This window comes from Motacilla alba, chromosome 3 (assembly GCF_015832195.1).
Source record: "Motacilla alba alba isolate MOTALB_02 chromosome 3, Motacilla_alba_V1.0_pri, whole genome shotgun sequence".
NCBI classification, from domain to species: Eukaryota; Metazoa; Chordata; class Aves; order Passeriformes; family Motacillidae; genus Motacilla; species Motacilla alba.
In genome coordinates, this window is record NC_052018.1 from 101,845,382 (window position 1) to 101,863,471 (window position 18,090).

General features: G+C 48.0%; 1 protein-coding gene across 5 annotated transcripts in view; it reads left to right on the plus strand.

Annotated features, from left to right (window-relative positions):
* Positions 1-276: 276 nt before the first annotated feature.
* Positions 277-18,090, plus strand: part of FOXN2 (forkhead box N2) — a 30,232-nt gene continuing 12,418 nt past the window's right edge. For 2 of the 5 annotated variants that reach the window (XM_038132687.1, XM_038132686.1), the window contains exons 1-2: positions 280-466; positions 11,813-12,363. In XM_038132687.1, the coding sequence (XP_037988615.1) occupies positions 11,827-12,363 (537 nt within the window). In that variant the 5' untranslated portion in view covers positions 280-466; positions 11,813-11,826. Of the gene's footprint in view, positions 566-11,812; positions 12,364-18,090 lie in introns of all 5 variants that reach the window. The other 3 variants (XM_038132688.1, XM_038132685.1, XM_038132684.1) reach the window with 3 other exon arrangements.

The window sequence follows — 18,090 nt, forward strand, 5'->3', positions numbered from 1 at the left end:
ATATATATATATATATATATATTTATTTATTTATAGATGTGTGTGTGCGTGTATAAATAAAGAAGACGAGGAAAGGGAAGTGAAACTAAAAGGAGGGTTTATGCACTTCTATTTTAAAATTTTTAAAATTTAGAAAGCGTGGTATTTCTGGGGGGGAAAGGGGAACTTTTCCGAGGCGGCGCGGACGCTCGGGGCGGGACACGGAGCCCGCCAGCCGCTCCCAGCCCGCACGGCCCCGGCAGCGGCGGCGGAGCCAGAGGCGGTGCCGGCGGCGGGGGAGGGCGGGAGCGAGGGAAGGCGGCCGGGAAGGAGGCGGCGGCGGCGGCGGGGGGGCCGCGCTGGCTCGCGGTTGCCATGGGGAGCGGAGGGCGGTGCCGCCGCCGCTGCGCAGGGAGCAGCTGCTCCCTGACACATCCCCCCGCTGCCATATTGTGTCCGCCGCCGGCCGCGCGGCTTCATGACCGCGGTGAGTGCCTGCCGCCCGCGCCCGCCGCCCCCACGCCCGCCCGGGCTGCCCCCGCGCCTCTCTGGGCTTTAGCTCTCGGCTTTTCCCTGGGTTCGGGGGGTGAGTTTTTTTTTTGTTCCCGACGCTCCGCGAGGGTTTCGTGGGGGAAGGGGGAAAGCGCGGGGAGTGTGGCGGCGGGTCCCGCCGGTGCCGGGGGAGGGGGCGGGCGGCTTGGCCGGTGTCCCCTCACTCCCCGCGTGGGGACGGGGCGCGGAGGCGGCGCTTCCTCTCCAGCCGCTCCCGGTGGCGGTGCGTGGCAGCGGGGGGGTCCCCGCGCAGCCCTCCCCGCGGGGCCGTGCACCCGCGGCTCCTCCTCCCGGCGCGGCTCCGCGGAGCTTCCGCCCGCCCTCCCGCGGGCTGTACGCGGGTGTCCCCCCCTGCACCCGCTCCCCTGCGCTTCTTGCGCGCTTGCGGCTGCCGTGATGCGAAACGCGGCCGGCCCGGCGCCGGCACCTGGGAGCGCGGCCGCGACGCGCCCCTCGCCGCCGGGTCACCCCCGTCAGCCTCAGGCGCTTCCTTTGGTGAAATAAAGACGCTTTCGGCCTCGTCCCGCCGCGCCCCGTTGTCCCCGAGGCGGCGGGAAGCCCTCAGGGATGTGCAGAGCGTCCGTGGCTTGCAGAGGTGGGGGCGGTGTGGGAGAGGCGCTCCGGGGTTCCCGCGTTTTGGGGTAAAACCCAGGAAACTGCTGGCGGAGTGCTCGGGGTCAGGCTGGGATCTGCACGTGGCCCTCCGGAGTTTTCCACCTTTTTCGGGGTTTTTTTTGGTGAAGTTGGGCGATGTGTTGGTGGTGGCAGCGGAGCAGCATCCCGCTGCCTTCCTGCCTTACTCCTGCTCGGACACACCGGCGTGCTTGGTGCTCAGGTTCTGTAGAAGCGGAAACTGGCTTTTGTTGGTGAGGGTTTGGATTATGACAAAGCCCAAACAAAGAGTAAAAGAAAGAAAGAAATAAAATAAACCTTGAAGAGGACCCGATAAACTCATGTTCCTGCCGTGGTGCCTGCCTGTGGATGGATGCTGTGTTCTAAATGTGGAGTTAAACATGCTGAATTTTATGGTAGACTTAAATGCTGAGAAAGCAATTTGATTAGCTTTGTGCCTAATCTGTGAAATCAAGACAACTGTATATATAATTTACCATGTACACATGTGTATATATGCACACAGACACTCTCCAAATCTTGTTATTGGTGGGCTTGCATTTAGACAAATTTAGTAATAGGTGGGTTGTAATATATTGGCATATGAATCATTTAACTTCAGTTATGTTTCTTGGATTGGGGTCTTTTTTCCCTTCCTTAAAGTCTGGTGTGATGCTACATCTATGCAAGGAAAATTCAGCTGGCATTATCTTATGTCAGGAAACTTGAAATAGTTTGAAGGCTGCTGGTTTTTTTTCCTTGGCAGGTGCCTACTCACATTTCCCAAGCTCTGCAGAAGGTAGTTGGACACGAGTCTGAACTGAAAGCTCTGTAGTAGCAATTAGTGCAGCCCAGGGCTCGAGCTGATGAACTTAGCCGGGTGCCAGGGTGTGTTATCTCTGAGCTCAGCCGTGCTGCTGCAGCAGATCACCTTCTGCTGGGGGCTCACTTCTGTCCAGCTGTGCCACTTAACTTCTGTAGAAATAGAGAGGAGGTGGTGATTCTTACTTTGTGTGTTTGAGTCTCCTGAAATACATGTAGGACTTAAATGTGCTTTTAGTATTTTGCGTTTGTTATCAGATGTGCCCATAAACTGAGCAGTGCTGCTGTGCACGGTGTCTGCGCTTGCAGACTGTGGTGGGAATGCTGTGTTGGCTGCCCTGGAGGGAGCTGGAGGCGCTGGCCCTGTATCAGTCCAGGCATGTGGCCTTGAGTGCTCTCAGGGACCTTGCTGGAATAAAACTTGGTTGATGTCTTTGTTGGGAATGTCTAGACCAGAGGATGAAGTGACCTGCTGCTGGGGCTGTGCTGAAGGACCTCCTCAGGGGTTTTTCAGCCCAGAAGTAAGATCTTTTTTGTCTAAAATGGGCACCAGTTAAGGTTGTGTGCACCTCAACAGCTCCAGCCCCCACAGAATTTCTGCTTGAGGAGCCTTTGTCCTCTAGAGAGCTCGGGATTGAAGGCACCAGCATTGCCAGCAACTCTCTGTGTCAGGACGTGCCTGTCCAGTAAGTAGTGGAGCAGATAGAGGTGTGTGTAATGGTCCTGCTGAACGAGAAGTACTGCCTGGCAAGTGAGTGGAGTGCCTTGGAAACAAGACAGAGGCTCAGGGACATGTCACGTTGATTTTTGCCATCTTTATTAACCACGAGCTCTGTTCCACTCAGTGCAATAGACTTGAAAACCTGACATGTCGAGCAAAAGCAAACTCTCCTGGTGAATGAGATAGTTTGGCATCTGAAGATGCTCTGCATGCGTATGGTTCAAACTGGTGAGAAAGCCATGTGGCTCTCCTGCAGAGCTGTTGATTCCCATAACAGCAGCAGAAGTTTTCTTGTTGGTTTCACTGGGGCTGTAATTCCACCTTCCTGCTCTGTCATCTCTCCTTGCCTACTCATTGTTTTTTGTTGGGGTTAAAAGGAGCTGGTATTTATGAGAGGAAGTACCCCAGGCTCTCCGAAGACTTTTTCCATGTGCAGGTTTGTGATACCTTATCAGACAGAGCTGCACAGAGGGATTATAGCCAGCGAGGTGGCAGAAAGGATGGGCGTTGGGAGGAGTGATAGTGTGCCCACAGCCACCACTGCCAAGCATCCCTTGATGCTGTTCCCTGCTCTGGGATAGTCTCACTGCAATACTGTGATGCAAAACAAGCTGCGTGAAACACAGCTGTCCTTGCCTGGATGGGTGGAAATGGATGGAAAGCAGCCTCTACTCCCCATAAGTAAATGCTGTCAGCGGTCTCAATTAATGCTCACCTTTTAGCAAGAGGTGCAACTTCTGGGTTATTCCCTTTGGCTCCTTGAGCATTTGCTGTTCCTCCCCTCCTGGTACACAAGTGCATTTTGTGTAAGCTCATCTATAGGATGTCACTGCATTGATGGTAACTTTTCCTGAGGGAGGTGGATGGAGGCAGCCAGTGCCTCATCCTGGTGTGCGTGTGTTGCCGCTCCACCGCTGAAATGGTGTTGGGCAACTTCCTGCAGCTCGGGGTGACTCATGGCAGAGCCCGGCTCTGCTCTCGACAAGTGCTCGCTTGCAAACCCTGTCCACATGGGGAGGATCCCTGTGGCTGCATCTGGGGTGTCTCTTTCCAGATCCAATGGTTGCCAGAGAGGACACAAGAGACCCCTGGGACGCTGCTTTGCTTTTTTCCTGGCTCGATCTTTATGTGTGATAGGTGTGTGTTTGCTCCCTGTCACGTTGCACCTGCTGATTTGGTGATCGTGCTGGGTGATGGTGAGCTCTCCACCTCATCCTCACCATGCTGGGTAAAGGCATGCAGTGATGTTCCATGGGGCTTCCAAAATACAATTTCGGTCAGCAAGAAGAGACAGCTTGCAGTGCTTGGGTAATAAATTACATGGAATGGAAGAAGTACTGCCTGATGCCAGCCAGCATCTTTATGACCCCTGGTACTCTGCCTGCTCCCTGTAAAACATTATGGCTGTGGGAGCAGGAGGCTTGGGTCACTCCAGGCTGGGAGGATGCTGTTGAGTGCTCAGTGCTGGCCTGGATGGTCAGCAGCTGGGGAACATGGCAGCTGTGTTTGGGGCAGGAATAGCCATTTTATTGAGTGGTTGCTCAGGGGCACCAGGACCATTTTAAGAGAAGCCTGTAATTTGTGCAAATAGGAATACCTATACTGAAAGTCAATGATGTGGATTTTGACTTTTTTTTTTTTTTTTTTTTTTTTTTTTTTTTTACTGAGTGCGTTGAAAATGTTGTTATATTCAGACTACACTTAGTGCTCCCTACTTTTTCCTCAAGGATTGGAGAACGTTAGGGACTCCATTAAACTGACTGGTGCAGGCATCCTCCCCACCCACCCCTACTCTTCTGCACACTCAGTCTTTGTGTCTTCTCTCAGGTTATTTTCAGTGCATTCCTATCTTGCAGTTTGTCACTACTTTTAGTTTCCCAGTTTAAGTGTGGTCCCGTGCTTGCTTTCTTTTCAGCAGTGTCGCTGGGTTTTGCTGTGCTTAGATTTGGAGCAAGTACATGGTTGCCTAAAAGCTGAGTTCTGGATCTGAAGAGAGCTCAGCACCTGGAGAAGTTTCATGAAGTAGAGCTGAAGGAGTGGGAGCTGGGAAGATGCCTGGCAAAGTTTCATGACGAAAGAGCTGAAGGAGTGGGAGCTGGGAAGCTTCCTGCTAAGCAGCATCCACTCATCATCCCTTGTCCTCTGGTGTGTGAGGATCATCCCCAGATCAGTTATCAGCCAGTTTGGTTTGGTTTAGGGATGTCAAGTGGTCAAAAGTAGGAGGGTTTTTTGTTTGCTTTCTTCTTTGTTTAAACAGAAAGCCAAATTCCACACACTGGTGGAATAAAAATAAAAGCAAGTTGGCCGGGGAGGTCAGCACAGTGAAGAGCATTGCTTTGCCTTTCCTGGGCTCTGGAGGAAATCTTGCACTTTAGGAGCAGGAGCTGGGAAGCAGCAAGTGGGGACAGCTTTGCAGTCACCAAGTTGTACTGGTAATGTGGTTTTGTGACACAGCTCCAGTGGTGCTTTCCATTAAATCTTGCAGAAGGGTCACTTGGGGTGAAGCTTCAAGTTGTTGGTTTTCCCCTGGAAATCAGGAGTTTGGGTACTTTAAAGGCAGAAAAGCTATATGGAAAAGATAGCTGTATGTTTTCTAGCACTGGTAAATTGGTACTGACACCAGCTTGAAATGTAGCTGTTCTCACTTCTGTTTCAAGAGGATGGTAGGGAAACACACAGAAAGGTTACCCTGGAAAGGGAATTAGCATCAGAATTATTTTGCCAGTCATTTGCTCAAATGGCTCACTTGTGAACATATCAGTGGTTCACATTTTTTTTTGCATTTTAGTACACTTAGCAAGCTCAGTATTGAATTTGAGGAAAATGACCCATAAGCATCTCTTGAAAAGCTACTGGCTGTAAAGCGTTTATCTTGAAAGCACTTATTTCCCTCCCCTCCCCTTTTTGTGTCTCACCAAAGGTTTTTCTTAATAGTTAAATTTCATTGCTTGTTTGGGTTTCTTTTTTTTTTTTCAATATTATTTTTATGTCCCAATTTCTCTGTTAGACTGTTATTATGTGCATGTTTTAAATCTGAGGCATGGGGAGCCAGGTCCAACAGTGATTGCAGCCTTTGGAAGAGCTTCACATTTGCAAAGTCTCTGAAGGCAGCAGTGGAATAAATGTTCCAGAGGCTCTGGGTCATGTACCAGGGTCTGGATTGGGGTCAGGGTATGTCTGGGCTCACACATCATTTTCCTTTCAGATACTTGTTTCAAACACAAACCACTTATGTGTGTGCATATGTGCATATTTAATAAAAAAAATGCAAACTTTTATGAAAAAAAAGTTACATTAAATCTTCCTCTTACTCCCTGCCCTTTCTTGGGCTATGATAAGGGTTTGTTTAACCTCTTCCCTATTGCAGGATTTCTTAACTTTTCTTAATATTGGACCTTTGAATTGGTTTTTGTTCCTTTTTTTCCCCACCCTGCCTTTAATTATATCACAGGGTGTGGGAGAACATTGACATGAGAGGCTTGGAAGTATTTCTGCAAATCCCTGGAAAACCTCTCTTCCCCTTTGAGCCCACTGATGCCAAGGTTCAAATGAAGCCCCTGTGCTTCTGGCTTGTCCAGTTCTTTGGTTGATGGGTTTTATTTTCAGGCTGGGTTTGAGAAGGTGATAACTGCCTTTTTAATGTTTTTTAAACCCATTATTTTTAATTTTCCTCACCTTTGCAAGCCAGGAGGAGCAGGAAGGGCCCTGCCTGCTGCAAGTGCTGCCCCTGGGAGCATCTCTGCATGTCCTTTGTCACCCTGGGGTTCATCTCTCCCACAGTCACTGGGTCCCAGCTTGCTGAAATCTGTGGCTGAGAGGTGGTTTTATCCTCAGAAGACTGTAATGCCTTTAGTTGTCTTGGATACGTGACATCATATAGTGTTATAATCAAATACAGGCCTTTCTCAGGGCTGGGGGTGGGTCTCAGCTGACCTCCAGCAGGAGTGGGAGGTGTGCAGGGCATGGGCAACCCCAGACAAGGGAGATGAGTGGGGGGGAAAGATTGAATTAGTAGGGGGCAAAATGGTTTGGTGTCATCCTTTTAATGCTCCCGGTCAGGCAGATGGGTGCTTTTTTATTGATGGGTTTGCATTAGTCGTGCCAGGGGTTTTTTGTTTGTTTTTGTTTGGTTTTTTGTTGCTCTTCCCTCCAACATGCAAAGACTTGTAGCTGGTCCTGTGGTATGTGCCTGATGACTTGGAAGTTTATCCTCAGCTTGGGTAGGTGAGCAGTGCCAGTCATTTAATTGTCTAATTCTTAGGCTGTTTTGACAACACATATTGATGTATTTGAGTCAGGACAAGCCCTTACGCTTCTTGTAGATGCAAGGGAATATGAAAAATCAATAAGGAGTTTGCTGTTGGTGTAGTTGTTTGCATGCAAAAGCAGGTACCAATTGTCTTAAATACTCTCTCAGAGCCTGTTTTTGCCCGGACAGAAATTGTGTGTAAAGCACAACTACCTGCCTTGGTAACTAAAGGTGCACACCCTGAGCTGGGTGTGCAAAGAGTGTGTGCAGAACTGCTGTCATGAAGTGTGATATGGCTGAAAATCTTTTTTACTGGATTAAAATTATGTTTGACTCCTCAGACTTGGGCAATGCGTGGTAAGATTTTATTTTTATTTTTAAACCTGGAGGGAAATCGCTGCGCTGTTGGCAGGTTCCAGGTCTTCCCACTATTAGCAGAGGTGACCTAGTTGCTTGGCTGGTCCTGCAGAAACAAAAAGGTTCATTTAGTTGTGGAGGAGGTTGTCCTAACCTGGGGCACTGATGCTGTGCAGGTGCCAAAAGGGCACCTTTCATCTGATGCCACTGTAAAGAAGGATCAAGCAGCAGGAGCAGCTCTGTTTTCGTGCTAACTTGGTGTGGACGAGGCTGTAGCACCTTCTGATGAAATGGCTGAATTCTTTCCTGCCAGTTCAGTGATTCCAAGCGTGGTGGCCACTGAAATGATACCTGTGCACTTATACCTGCAATGCTGCTGGGTTTGGAGGAGGTCACCTTTGGTGGGATGGTGGCATCTGCCACAGCTTTGTCCTTTGGCCTGGATTCTGCTGGAGCTGAGACTTCTTCCAGGAAGGGCTGCTGCTGTGCTTCCTTGCTTTCCTGAGGATCTGCTCAAGTGGACTTGCAGTTTCGTTAAATGGTTGGCCTTTATTAAAGCAGCTTTGTCTTCACTAAGTGCTCACACATCACATTTGCTCCTCATCATGCATTTGCTCCTGTGGCAGAACATAGCAGTGCTGAAGGTCTTCCATCAAAATTCAGTCACAGCTGGGGGTCTTTGTGGGAGCACGCAAACCTGGTTTAACCCAGATGTGCTCTGCTAGGCTGAGGACCTTTCAGTGCTCATAACCTTCCCCAGACTTAGTTCTCCAGTGAGTTTGAGAGAAGGCTGCAGAAAATACTACCTTGTCTTGAGGTATGGAGTCTCCTCTGATCTGTTTGTGCATCTCTGGACTGCTGCCTTGGTACACCTGCAGCCTTAGTCACCCCCTTCAGACCTGGGCTCTGCTGCTTGGGTCGTGAATGCTCTGGAAGAGCAGGTCTTCACTGGGCTGTGGGTGCTGGACTGGCATGGATTAGCAGGGAGGTCTGCTCCTGGCTTTTGTGATGCTAAAAATCAGACTGCTGGAAGAAGGTTGTGTCTCTCACCTCTTTTCTGATGCATCCTAACTTTTATTTGAGCAGCCTCAGTTGACTTGGCAGCCTTTTAATCTTACCCTGGAATCGTAGTCCTCTGTGTGTAACTACCATGCAAGATGATGTGCACCTCCATTGTGAGGAGCACTTGAGGGGTAAATGTTTTGTTTGGCCTTTCTTTTGAAGGTACCAACACCAGATAGATCCTTGAGTTCCTTAGGATTTGGATGCATGAGGCTCTGCTTCCAGCTGGAAGCGTTAATACCAGTGAACAGCAGCGTGCTGTGTCACTCTGTGCTCATTGGTAGGGTAAAGCACATGGGCAGAGCACAAGCTCTTCCATATTTTTCAGAGGTGTGCTTAAATCGTAGTAATTTTGCATTTGCCTGGCTGGAGGTTGCCTGCTTGGCTCTGCTTCCAGGGCTGGGGCAGTCCCCATGGGAATTATCAAAACATCTGCACTGGAGAGCTCCTGCTGTGCTCTTTCCTTCTCACACTTTGCTCTCCTTGCTCTTACTGTGGTTTTTCTGCTGGGTCATCCCTGAGCACAAAACCCTGCCAGCTTACAGCAGAGATGGCTTTGGTGAATTCCATGACCCTTATAGAAAACATTAAACCCCAAATATTGGAAGTGGTAGTCTTGCAAATGGCATCCTGGAAGCTGTGTTCTGACAGTTTTGTCTGCTTACAGGCAATCAGAACGCACGTGGAATAAAAAATTGTGGATTTTGGATGTCATTAAGGGCACCTGTGAATGAAGAGGGCTTATGGAGAGCACACAAGCTGACCACTTGTGTGCCTTCAGATATGCTCCAGTGGCACTGGTGTTGCTCCTGTGATTTTATTTTTTCTTACTTATTAGTTAATAATAGTCTAATATGGCCTTTATACCTTTCTAGAAAAAATAAATTAACTTATTATACGTTCATGTAGAAGGTGGTGAACTAGGAAAAGAAAGTAATGAAATGTGGATTTTTGTGATGCATCTACTCAGAGAAATGTGACACTAACCTATATTATTTACTGTAAGTATGTTACCTGCAAATAATTTTTATTTTCATGTAGGGCATTTGATATGCTAATGATTCTCTTCTGTAATATAGTAGCATGCAAACAAATAGTGCATTGACACCACAAAGTCTGCCTGATTGTAAGTGCCAGCTTAATAAGTTGTTCTATTTTTTCCCTTATATTTTGGAGAAGACTGAGCGTGCCCAGGCCATTTTTGTGTTGAAAACAGACTTCATTGCTCCCTTTCCCCTAAGAAAAGAATACAGTGACCTCAGACTTGCATGTGTGTGTCAGCATGTGCATGTTCTTGATCTGCCATGCTGACGGAAGATTTGTAAAGGGAGATTTCGTGCAACATGAACCGGGAGCTAAAATTACCAAAACACTGCTGAGAGGTGTAAGCTCCTGTGTAGCTGCCTAAAGAGGTGCTCAACAAGGGGGCAAAGTTAATCATTAGAAAGAGAACAGAGCAGCTCACGTTGCAGTAGAGTTGGGGTTTGTCTCACTGTATGAGTTTTATCACTAGCTCTTTGTTTGGTTATTTTTCCCTCAATTTAAGAAGGGATTGAAGAAGTGACATGAGCATATGTGTATATGGCTGTGTTTAAAGGCAGCCATTGCTGACTGCCGATATGAATCTGCTCTGGTGCCTTGGGGGAGAAGTAAATCGTAGGGAGAGCAAAGCTATTTTTGACCAGCTATTTGAGCAGCTCACTTTGCTGTAATTTTTTTTCTTTTTTTAATACTGGCTGAGCTGGTAGCTAATCATACCCATCCTTGCACTTAATAGAAATGAGAAGGTAAAAAATGTATGGATGTTTTCCAGCACTGCTGCTGGTAAGCATAAGTTCAGGTGCTGTTGTCAACACAGCTTTGCAGTAGCTGGTGCAAGAGCAGATGAAGAGAGGAACAAAAATTGCTGGTGGGAGACGCGGTGTTTTTCCTGGGGGAGGCACAAATTCTGCACTTCATGACTGCCTGGCACCAGGCAGGGGCTGGCAGGGCTGGGGAGCATAACATGGATTATCCTGTTGCCTTTCTGTGTCAGCACGTCACTCCTCCATTGCACGTATCACTCCCTTTCTCCAAAATAAGGAGGCTGGGCAGTGTTCTGCCAGGGACACGGTGAGGCTGCCAGGCTAGAGCTGGCAGGGTCTGGGGGTGGCACAGCCAGGCAGTGGACCCTTGGTAGGAGGAGATGCAAGAGCAAGGAGACAAGTGTTTACTGCAAACTGGTGTGAGAAAACGTGCAGTAACTGTGTAGAGCTGTCTGGTGAGATGTGATATGGAAACTGTCCTCATCTTGAGCTCTGGCACTGGGAGCTGGAGCATGAAACCACAATGATAGCTCTAACAGGGAACTGCAATGGGGCTTGGGTTTTTCTTTGGTTGTTTTGTTGGATCTTTTTACACTTAATACGAACCTCAGCTTTGCTCTGTGCTATTTACAACTGTGAGCTGCATCCGTGGTTGGAGTGTCTTGTGTCTGTAGGGTACATGTGTGTGTACGTGTACACCCCCTACATCTGTACAGTGCTCACATCAGCAGGAAAAAACAGCTGTTCCCATAAAACAGCTTGCTAGAAGACTCCTTTTGAAACTCTGCAAGCAAGGTGGTGTCTGTTGGTGTAATGCCTCTGAAGCATGGGTAGCCTGTTAGACCTGGCATTGAGTGGCAGTGTTTTATAGATAATAATGTTATGATTAGGGTTTTAGTGCTTTGTTGTTTTGGGATTTTTTTATCTAAGTGGTGAGCCATTGTTCCTGCAGGTCTGAGCTGCCACCCCAGTGATTGGTCCCTTCCTGTTGAGAACTGGTCCCAGCACTCTCTGCTCTGCAGGGAAGCCCAGGTTAGGGCAGCAAGCCCTTGCAGGAGGGGAAAAAGGTCTTGTGGACCCAGGCAGCTCTGTGGGACACAGGTGATGAACATAGGCTGGCCGGATCTTCCCCTGGTAGAAACAGCACTTGGGAATGACTGTGACTTGTAGGGGTTGTAAAGATTTCGTTTGCACTGAGACCACAAATAGACTTTATGCTGATTTAAGTTTTGCAATTCCTTTTTCACTCTTTGGACACCGAAGGCAAACACTTCTAAACAGGGTCAGTTTACAACACAATGAGTAACTTCAGAGTTAGTCTGAGATCTGAATGGATTAGATCCTACCTGTTAAGGTTTTTTCCAGGTTTCAGGTGTTGACATGAAAATAGCTATTATTTCTGTGTCTGAATTGGCATTTCTAGATAGATACAGCAGTTTCCAACAGCTACCCATAAGCTCTGCTTATAAACCAAGGGGAGTTTATGCTCATGAGTTTACTGGGAGGCTCCTGTTGGACCCTGGCTCTCACCATTGGCTTCAGTGTTCACACACAGCATGGGGATGGTGCAGCCCCGTGCTTGGGTTTGGTGGGCTCCTGCTGAACGTGACTGTGGTAGTTTGCAATGATTTCTGACCATCTTCTTTGTTGCAGACCAGTCAAGCTAAATGGGTCCAGTCACTGGAATGACTCCGGATAAGAAAGCTGAAACGCCGGGAGCAGAAAAAGCCGCAGGACTACGGCAGTGCCATGGGATGGGCAGCCTGCCCGACACGGGCGACGCTGGCAAGCCAAAGGCCACCGTGGTGGATAGAGATTCAGCAGATGATGAGCTCACAAATTTGAACTGGCTGCACGAAAGTACTAACCTGCTAACAAACTTCAGCCTCGGCAGCGAGGGCCTTCCAATTGTTAGCCCCTTGTACGACATCGAGGGTGACAGCGTGCCATCCTTCTCACCATCCTGCTACCAGAACCCTGAGAAAAAATCCTCCACTTCTAAACCCCCTTACTCTTTCAGCCTTCTCATTTACATGGCGATTGAGCAGTCCCCCAACAAGAGCTTGCCAGTCAAAGAGATCTACAGCTGGATCCTGGAGCGCTTCCCCTACTTCGCCACAGCCCCCACTGGCTGGAAGAACTCGGTCCGACACAACCTCTCCTTGAACAAGTGTTTCCGAAAGGTGGAGAAAAGCCATGGCAAGGTGAGACTGGCAGGAGGGAGGTGGAGCCGGTTGGAAATTTAGGGAGAAATGGAGAAGGTTCTGTTCTTCTTAGGCATGTTTTGTTTGGGTTGTTTTCATCCCATCATGTCCTCTTTATACTTTACACTTTATTTACAAATGGAGATGGTTTGGAAATGCTGCTTCTGTGAAATCACGGGATGACAAAAGTCACTGGGTTTTTTTATTTATTGTTCATCAAGGTACATCCAACTGTAGTGCATCCTTTTAAAATATGGCACACATGCAATTGTAAAGGACTTTTGTTTCCATTTACTTACAGTTTTGTTAGCCTGCAATAACCAGCCTGAAATTTCAGATAACTCTCCTAGGATTTCTTCTTGATGAAGCCTCTTAAAGTAGTGCTTTCTCTGTTTTCCAGTGTTGAAATTCTGGGGTATATTCCTGCTTCCCTGCTTTTCCAGCATGGCCATGGCTACTTGGCAGTTGCACTGGCAAGCAGAGGAGATTATGGGATGCCAACCAGCTTCCCTGCTTGGCTAGCAGGGATGTTGTCCCTCTGGGTACAAATGCGGCCCCCTGCAAGGTGCCCTTGCTTGTGGGCACACTGGATATACATGGTTGAGTGTTCCTCAGTCCAACAGCTTTCTCAGATATTAAATTGACTCTTCCACTTGTGATCTCCTGTTACACTTAGCACAGCTCTAGCTTTCCAATAACCATATTAATTCCTGCATTTAATGGACTGTAATGCTTTAACATCTGTCATAAGATGTGCATCTCTGTGTGGTGCACACACACTTCTTAAAGTCAAGGATACTCTTTTTCGGTACAAATTCTTTCTTCTGATTTATATGATTTTACTAGAAGAGGACTTTCTTCCTCCCTCTCTCATTCCCCATCTTGTTCCTCAAAGAGCTGGCTGTGACTTAAATAAACTAACAAACCACATACTGAAAGTCAACAAACAAGTCCTGTGCTTGGAGGTCAGACTCGGTGGTAGCAGGCTTGTTATCAGAAATGCCTGCAATGCTTGGAGTGCTTGACAGCTTCTCACTGTAGAGAGGGGTCCTGGAGCTGAGTGGGCATTGGGGAAGACTGCCTTGTACTAACAGGGCTGAGCACCACTGCTTCTCAATATTCCTGCTTTTGCTTCAAATTGTTAGGGTGTTGTTGCCACAAGCAGCAGCTTTGCCCTGAAAAAAAATTGACTTTTTGTTGACTTTTGTGGCAAGTCCATTAACTACTTCATGGCTGAATCCTGCTGAGTGTTAGGACGGGCTCTTAATGTGGCTGTGGGTGCTGTAATGGGGTAACTGAGATGCTCAAGCTGTTCCTATGTGGAGAATTGGATCTGAGCAGGGATCACACACTGCTGCAGGTGCCAAAAGTGCTGTTAAAGGCCTGGGTGGCTCTGTCCAAGGAGGGTGGCATGAATTTAAAAAAAATTAGGGCAGGAAAGGGAAATCTAAACTGGTATGAGTTCCTTCTGTCTGTGGATCTGCCCTTAAATGCTCTGATGTTTTCCAGCCTCGTGGGTTAGAAGTTACCAGTCAAACTTGTCTTGGCATTTGGGTGGCAGGAGCTTGACACTGTCTAGTCCCCTGCTCACCCTGGCATCCTCCTTGGGTATTGCTGGGCTCCAAGGATGGCTTGCTGCTCAACGTGACATTTCTAGTAGGAAGAGCAAAATGCAGAGTATCTCCCACTGCCACCAGCAAGGTGATGCTGATATGCTCTGTCAGTGGTTTCCCAGGGCTCCAGGAACTCCACAGCTCTGTAATTCTAAAGAACAGAAACTGTGCTTACTAAAAAATACTACCCCAAAAAAGCCCCTCCAGAAACTTTGCTGAAGCTTCCTCATTTCCAGCAAACAGCAGTTCAGTCTTTACCCTTTGGCCCCCTAGAAAAGGACCAGATGAAGGTACTGCTCCAAATTCTTCCTGCAAAATAAGTCTGTGGCACACAGCAGCATGCCTGGACCCCGTGGGAGTTGATGTGGCAGGTGATGGAAATGCTGCAGACCCCTTTGGATGAGCTCCTCAGGTGTCACTTCTTGGAGCAAGCAGCAGCTGCTCACAAGCTCCTTTTGCTGATCCTGTTGCACGTAGCCGTGTGCTAGCCGTGCCTCTGGGTGCTTCCCTGAAAAGGCAAGATAATTTTGTATTTTTTTCTTTATTGATGGCATTTTGTACTTCAAAGGGAGTGCACAATCAGCTATCTTCTATGCCAAGTGCCTGTGGAAGCAGAGAGGTCCATGGCATGTTGTGCCCGAGGAGCCTGGTTTATTTGCTAACATCAGGGTATGAAGGGTTTAACAGCCTTTCAAATGAATCTGAGCTCCTGTGTTGGAAGAGTCAAAGATGTCTGACAGTGGGGGATGGATGGTCTGTGCCCCTGCATCCCAGGGCAGGCTCTACTCTCTGACACCTCCCTGGCTGTTGCTGCTGGCTGTCAGCTGTGGAATCATCTCTTTGAGGTCAGGCAGCAAAAGAAGGAAGAGTCCATCCTCATCTTTGCCATAATGCTGGTATTTTGCTTTGGATTGGAAGTGCATGTTGGAGGAAAGCTGTTTTATCCCCACTTCCCCCCCCGAGCTGGCACTGCAGGGCAGTTCCAGAACTCTTGCACTGGACTCATTTTGTCTGGTGCTGACCTGGCAGAGTTGCTGCCAGGAGCATGCTTGCTGTGCCCTGATGGCTCTGAGCATTGTCCACAAGAGCCTGCTAGAGCAGATCTGAGCAGAACATCCAAGGCACAAAGAGGTGACCCCTCATTATTCTGCAGAGCTCTTTCCACCAGACTGTGCCCCATCATGTTGCAGATGTAGCTCTGGGTGGTCATAGCTGTGGCTGATTGTTCTGTGTGTATATTTGCATCAGGCAGCTAAATACCTGCAGGCTGCAGGGGTTCAGGGGTCTAGGACAGCATCCAACAGAGTCTGGGGGAGGACTGTCCTTGCTTGGACCACTGGAAAAAATTACATGTTGTGGTGCCTTGAGATGCCTCATGAGCCAGCATTGCAGTCAAGAGGAGGAACTTCTTGTGCCATGGGATCGGGATGAATGGACATCATCACCCTGCTAAAATACCATTGCCTGCTCTGTGTGCACATAGCATACTGCTGCTGTATCTAAGTGGTGTGTCAAGGTTTTCCCCAGGTGACAGACCCACGAGCTGAAACATCTTTTCGTTTAGAGCTGCAGTAGAGAAGATGTCTGCAGCCAGCCAGGCAGATGAGATTCCCAGTAGGTCTCTAGTAATGGTGGTGATGAACATCAAGTGGAGCAGTCCCAGGACACCTGCTTGCCTTCCAGTGTTCCTCCTGCTGTGGCCCTGGTGCCCCTGAAGATGTGGAGGTGTGATTGTGAGTCAGTGATGCTCAGAAGACACAGCTACAGCTCTTTGCATCTTAAGCGCTGTCGTGCTGCCTTGGGCTTGGGGAGAGAGGCGCCTACGCTGTGACGTTGCTTTTTTTGAGGGAGCAGCATCTGATCTACAGCACAGGAGGACCTCAAGTGAAAACGGGTTTGGGGCTGAAAGCCATGAAGAGTCTTCCTGCTCTTTGCTTAGACTTGTTTTTATGATTATGGCATTGGGAGTTTATTAATTGATTGGTGCTGAGGAGAAAAGGTGTGAGGAGGCAGGATCAGCATCCACATGAGACATTAATTTGGCAGTCCCCTGCTTGCATGGATGTGGCCCTGACACTGTTCTCTCTAGAGGCTGGGGGTTACAGGGCTTGAATATCTTCAACAAATGTCCTTTTCTTGGTAAATATCTGGTTTAGGTGTTTGTGGTAGGTTATTTTTTTTTTTTTTGTCAAGAGATGGTGATAAACAACCTGTAGCTTTTCAAGTATTTGGGCAAAGAGCAGGGCAGGTACCATCCATAATCATGGGGAGATAGGAGAGAGATGCCTTTTCTGTGGTAAACCTTTCGGTGGGTGTATTTTATACCTCCTTGCACACAGACAGTATTTTCCAGTGCTCAGGTGGATGCAGCTGGTGAAGACTGTCCATCCCTGATGGAGCCAGGACTGCTCCTGCTCCCAGGTGTGAAGCTGATGGACAGCTGTCTGCAGCACGGGGACATGTGCCTGCAGGGAGCCTGAGCCACCAGCACCTGCTGAACTGCTCTGCTCTGGTTGCTCCTCAGACTGGTGGGGGACTTTGGTGGGGTGGTGGTAAAGGATAAGGCTGTATCATGGGAGGCATTTTGTTTCCAGCCCACATTTCTGTAATCCAGCCCTGAAATGCTGGGGGCTGGAAACTTACTGTCTTTACAAAATAGCTCCTATACTTCAAAATGCAGGAATTCTTTTCCTTCTTTTATTTTTGCCTAGATAAAATTCTACAAGTCAAATTAGAAACATTAGAAACATTAGAAATATGCAGAAAAGGTGATAGACCAAAGACTAATCTCAGAATTTTACGATTGCCCCTGTTTTGAGTTGCAGAGTAAGAAGAGCCTGGTGGCCTCTTTTCCCTGACTCTGGAGGATTTTTCTCTAGATCTTAAGTACAAGTTACACCTACATTTCATTCCGAAATTGAATTGTTGAATTGAAATACTCACTGTTGAATTGAAATACTAACCTCTAAAGGCAGTTTAGCATTTTAGAGTGTCCTGAATTAGTCCTTGCTAGGAGAAATGGCACAGTCTGTTCTGGCTTGTTTTAAAGCTGGATATTGGTTCTGTGGCATTTCCAGCTCCAGCTGTGGCAGGCTTTCTCCTGCCATCTGACACTTGATTTTTAGACCTGGGCTGGACTTCTCCCCCTGTCTTTGCTAAGCAAAGGGTGCCAGCAAAGCACAGGAGCCAGCTCCATCATCTCTTCAGCTCAATGTCTACTTTTAGCATCTCCAAAGGTGGGTGGAAGTGTGGTTTCACATTACACATGACCCAAAGAAGAAGTCACCCTGTTTACTGCCTGTTGCATTGGATCTGTCAGTATCTGGATGGCTTCAGGGTGTGCCCAGGTTCAGCTTGCTGTTGCAATACCCACCCAAAATCCTTGTGTTATGTTGTCAGGGCAGCAAACTGGAGGATTACCTTGCTGGGAAGATCAAAGAGGGAAAGTAACCCCCAGCATCTGAACTGAATGAGGCATGAAGCAAAAGTGCTCACCTAAAGTAGCAGATAAGGTAGCAGATAAACAGTGTAGAGAAGTGGTTTGCTGATCAGGGGACCTCCTGCTGGTCCCTGGGGGCAACAGCCTCCAAACTGTGAAAGGGAAGGGGTGGGAAAAAGCCAGTTGGGCATGGTTGGGGTACTGGGGAAAGGGGTCTGGGAGAAGTAAAAGATCAAGAGGGTGTAAGTCTGTCGCTGAGATGATGGATAGAGCCAGCTGGGAGTATGCTTCCTGTTAGTATCTAGGTGGTTAAATCATCCTGCCAACTGTCATGGCTGTTTATTAATTAAAAGTAAGCTTATTGATAAGTGTCTTACAGGCTGTGCTCAGCTTTAGCATGAAAAGGTAAGTATAAGGAAGATTCAGGTTAAAAAAACCCAAAACTTGGAGAGATGCAGCAGGTCAGAGATTAAAGGCAATGGCTTTAGCTGCAATTGCAGCTGCATCTCTTTCTCAGCTGGAGCTCTCCCTGGCTTGATTTTTCTCTCTTGATAGCAAGGTATTTCCTCTTCTCAGAAAACCCCTGTGACTTAAAAAGAAACACAGACTTACATGCTTTGTAAGTCCTTTTTAGTCTGCGGTAAATCATGGAGCATCCATCCATAAATTGGAATT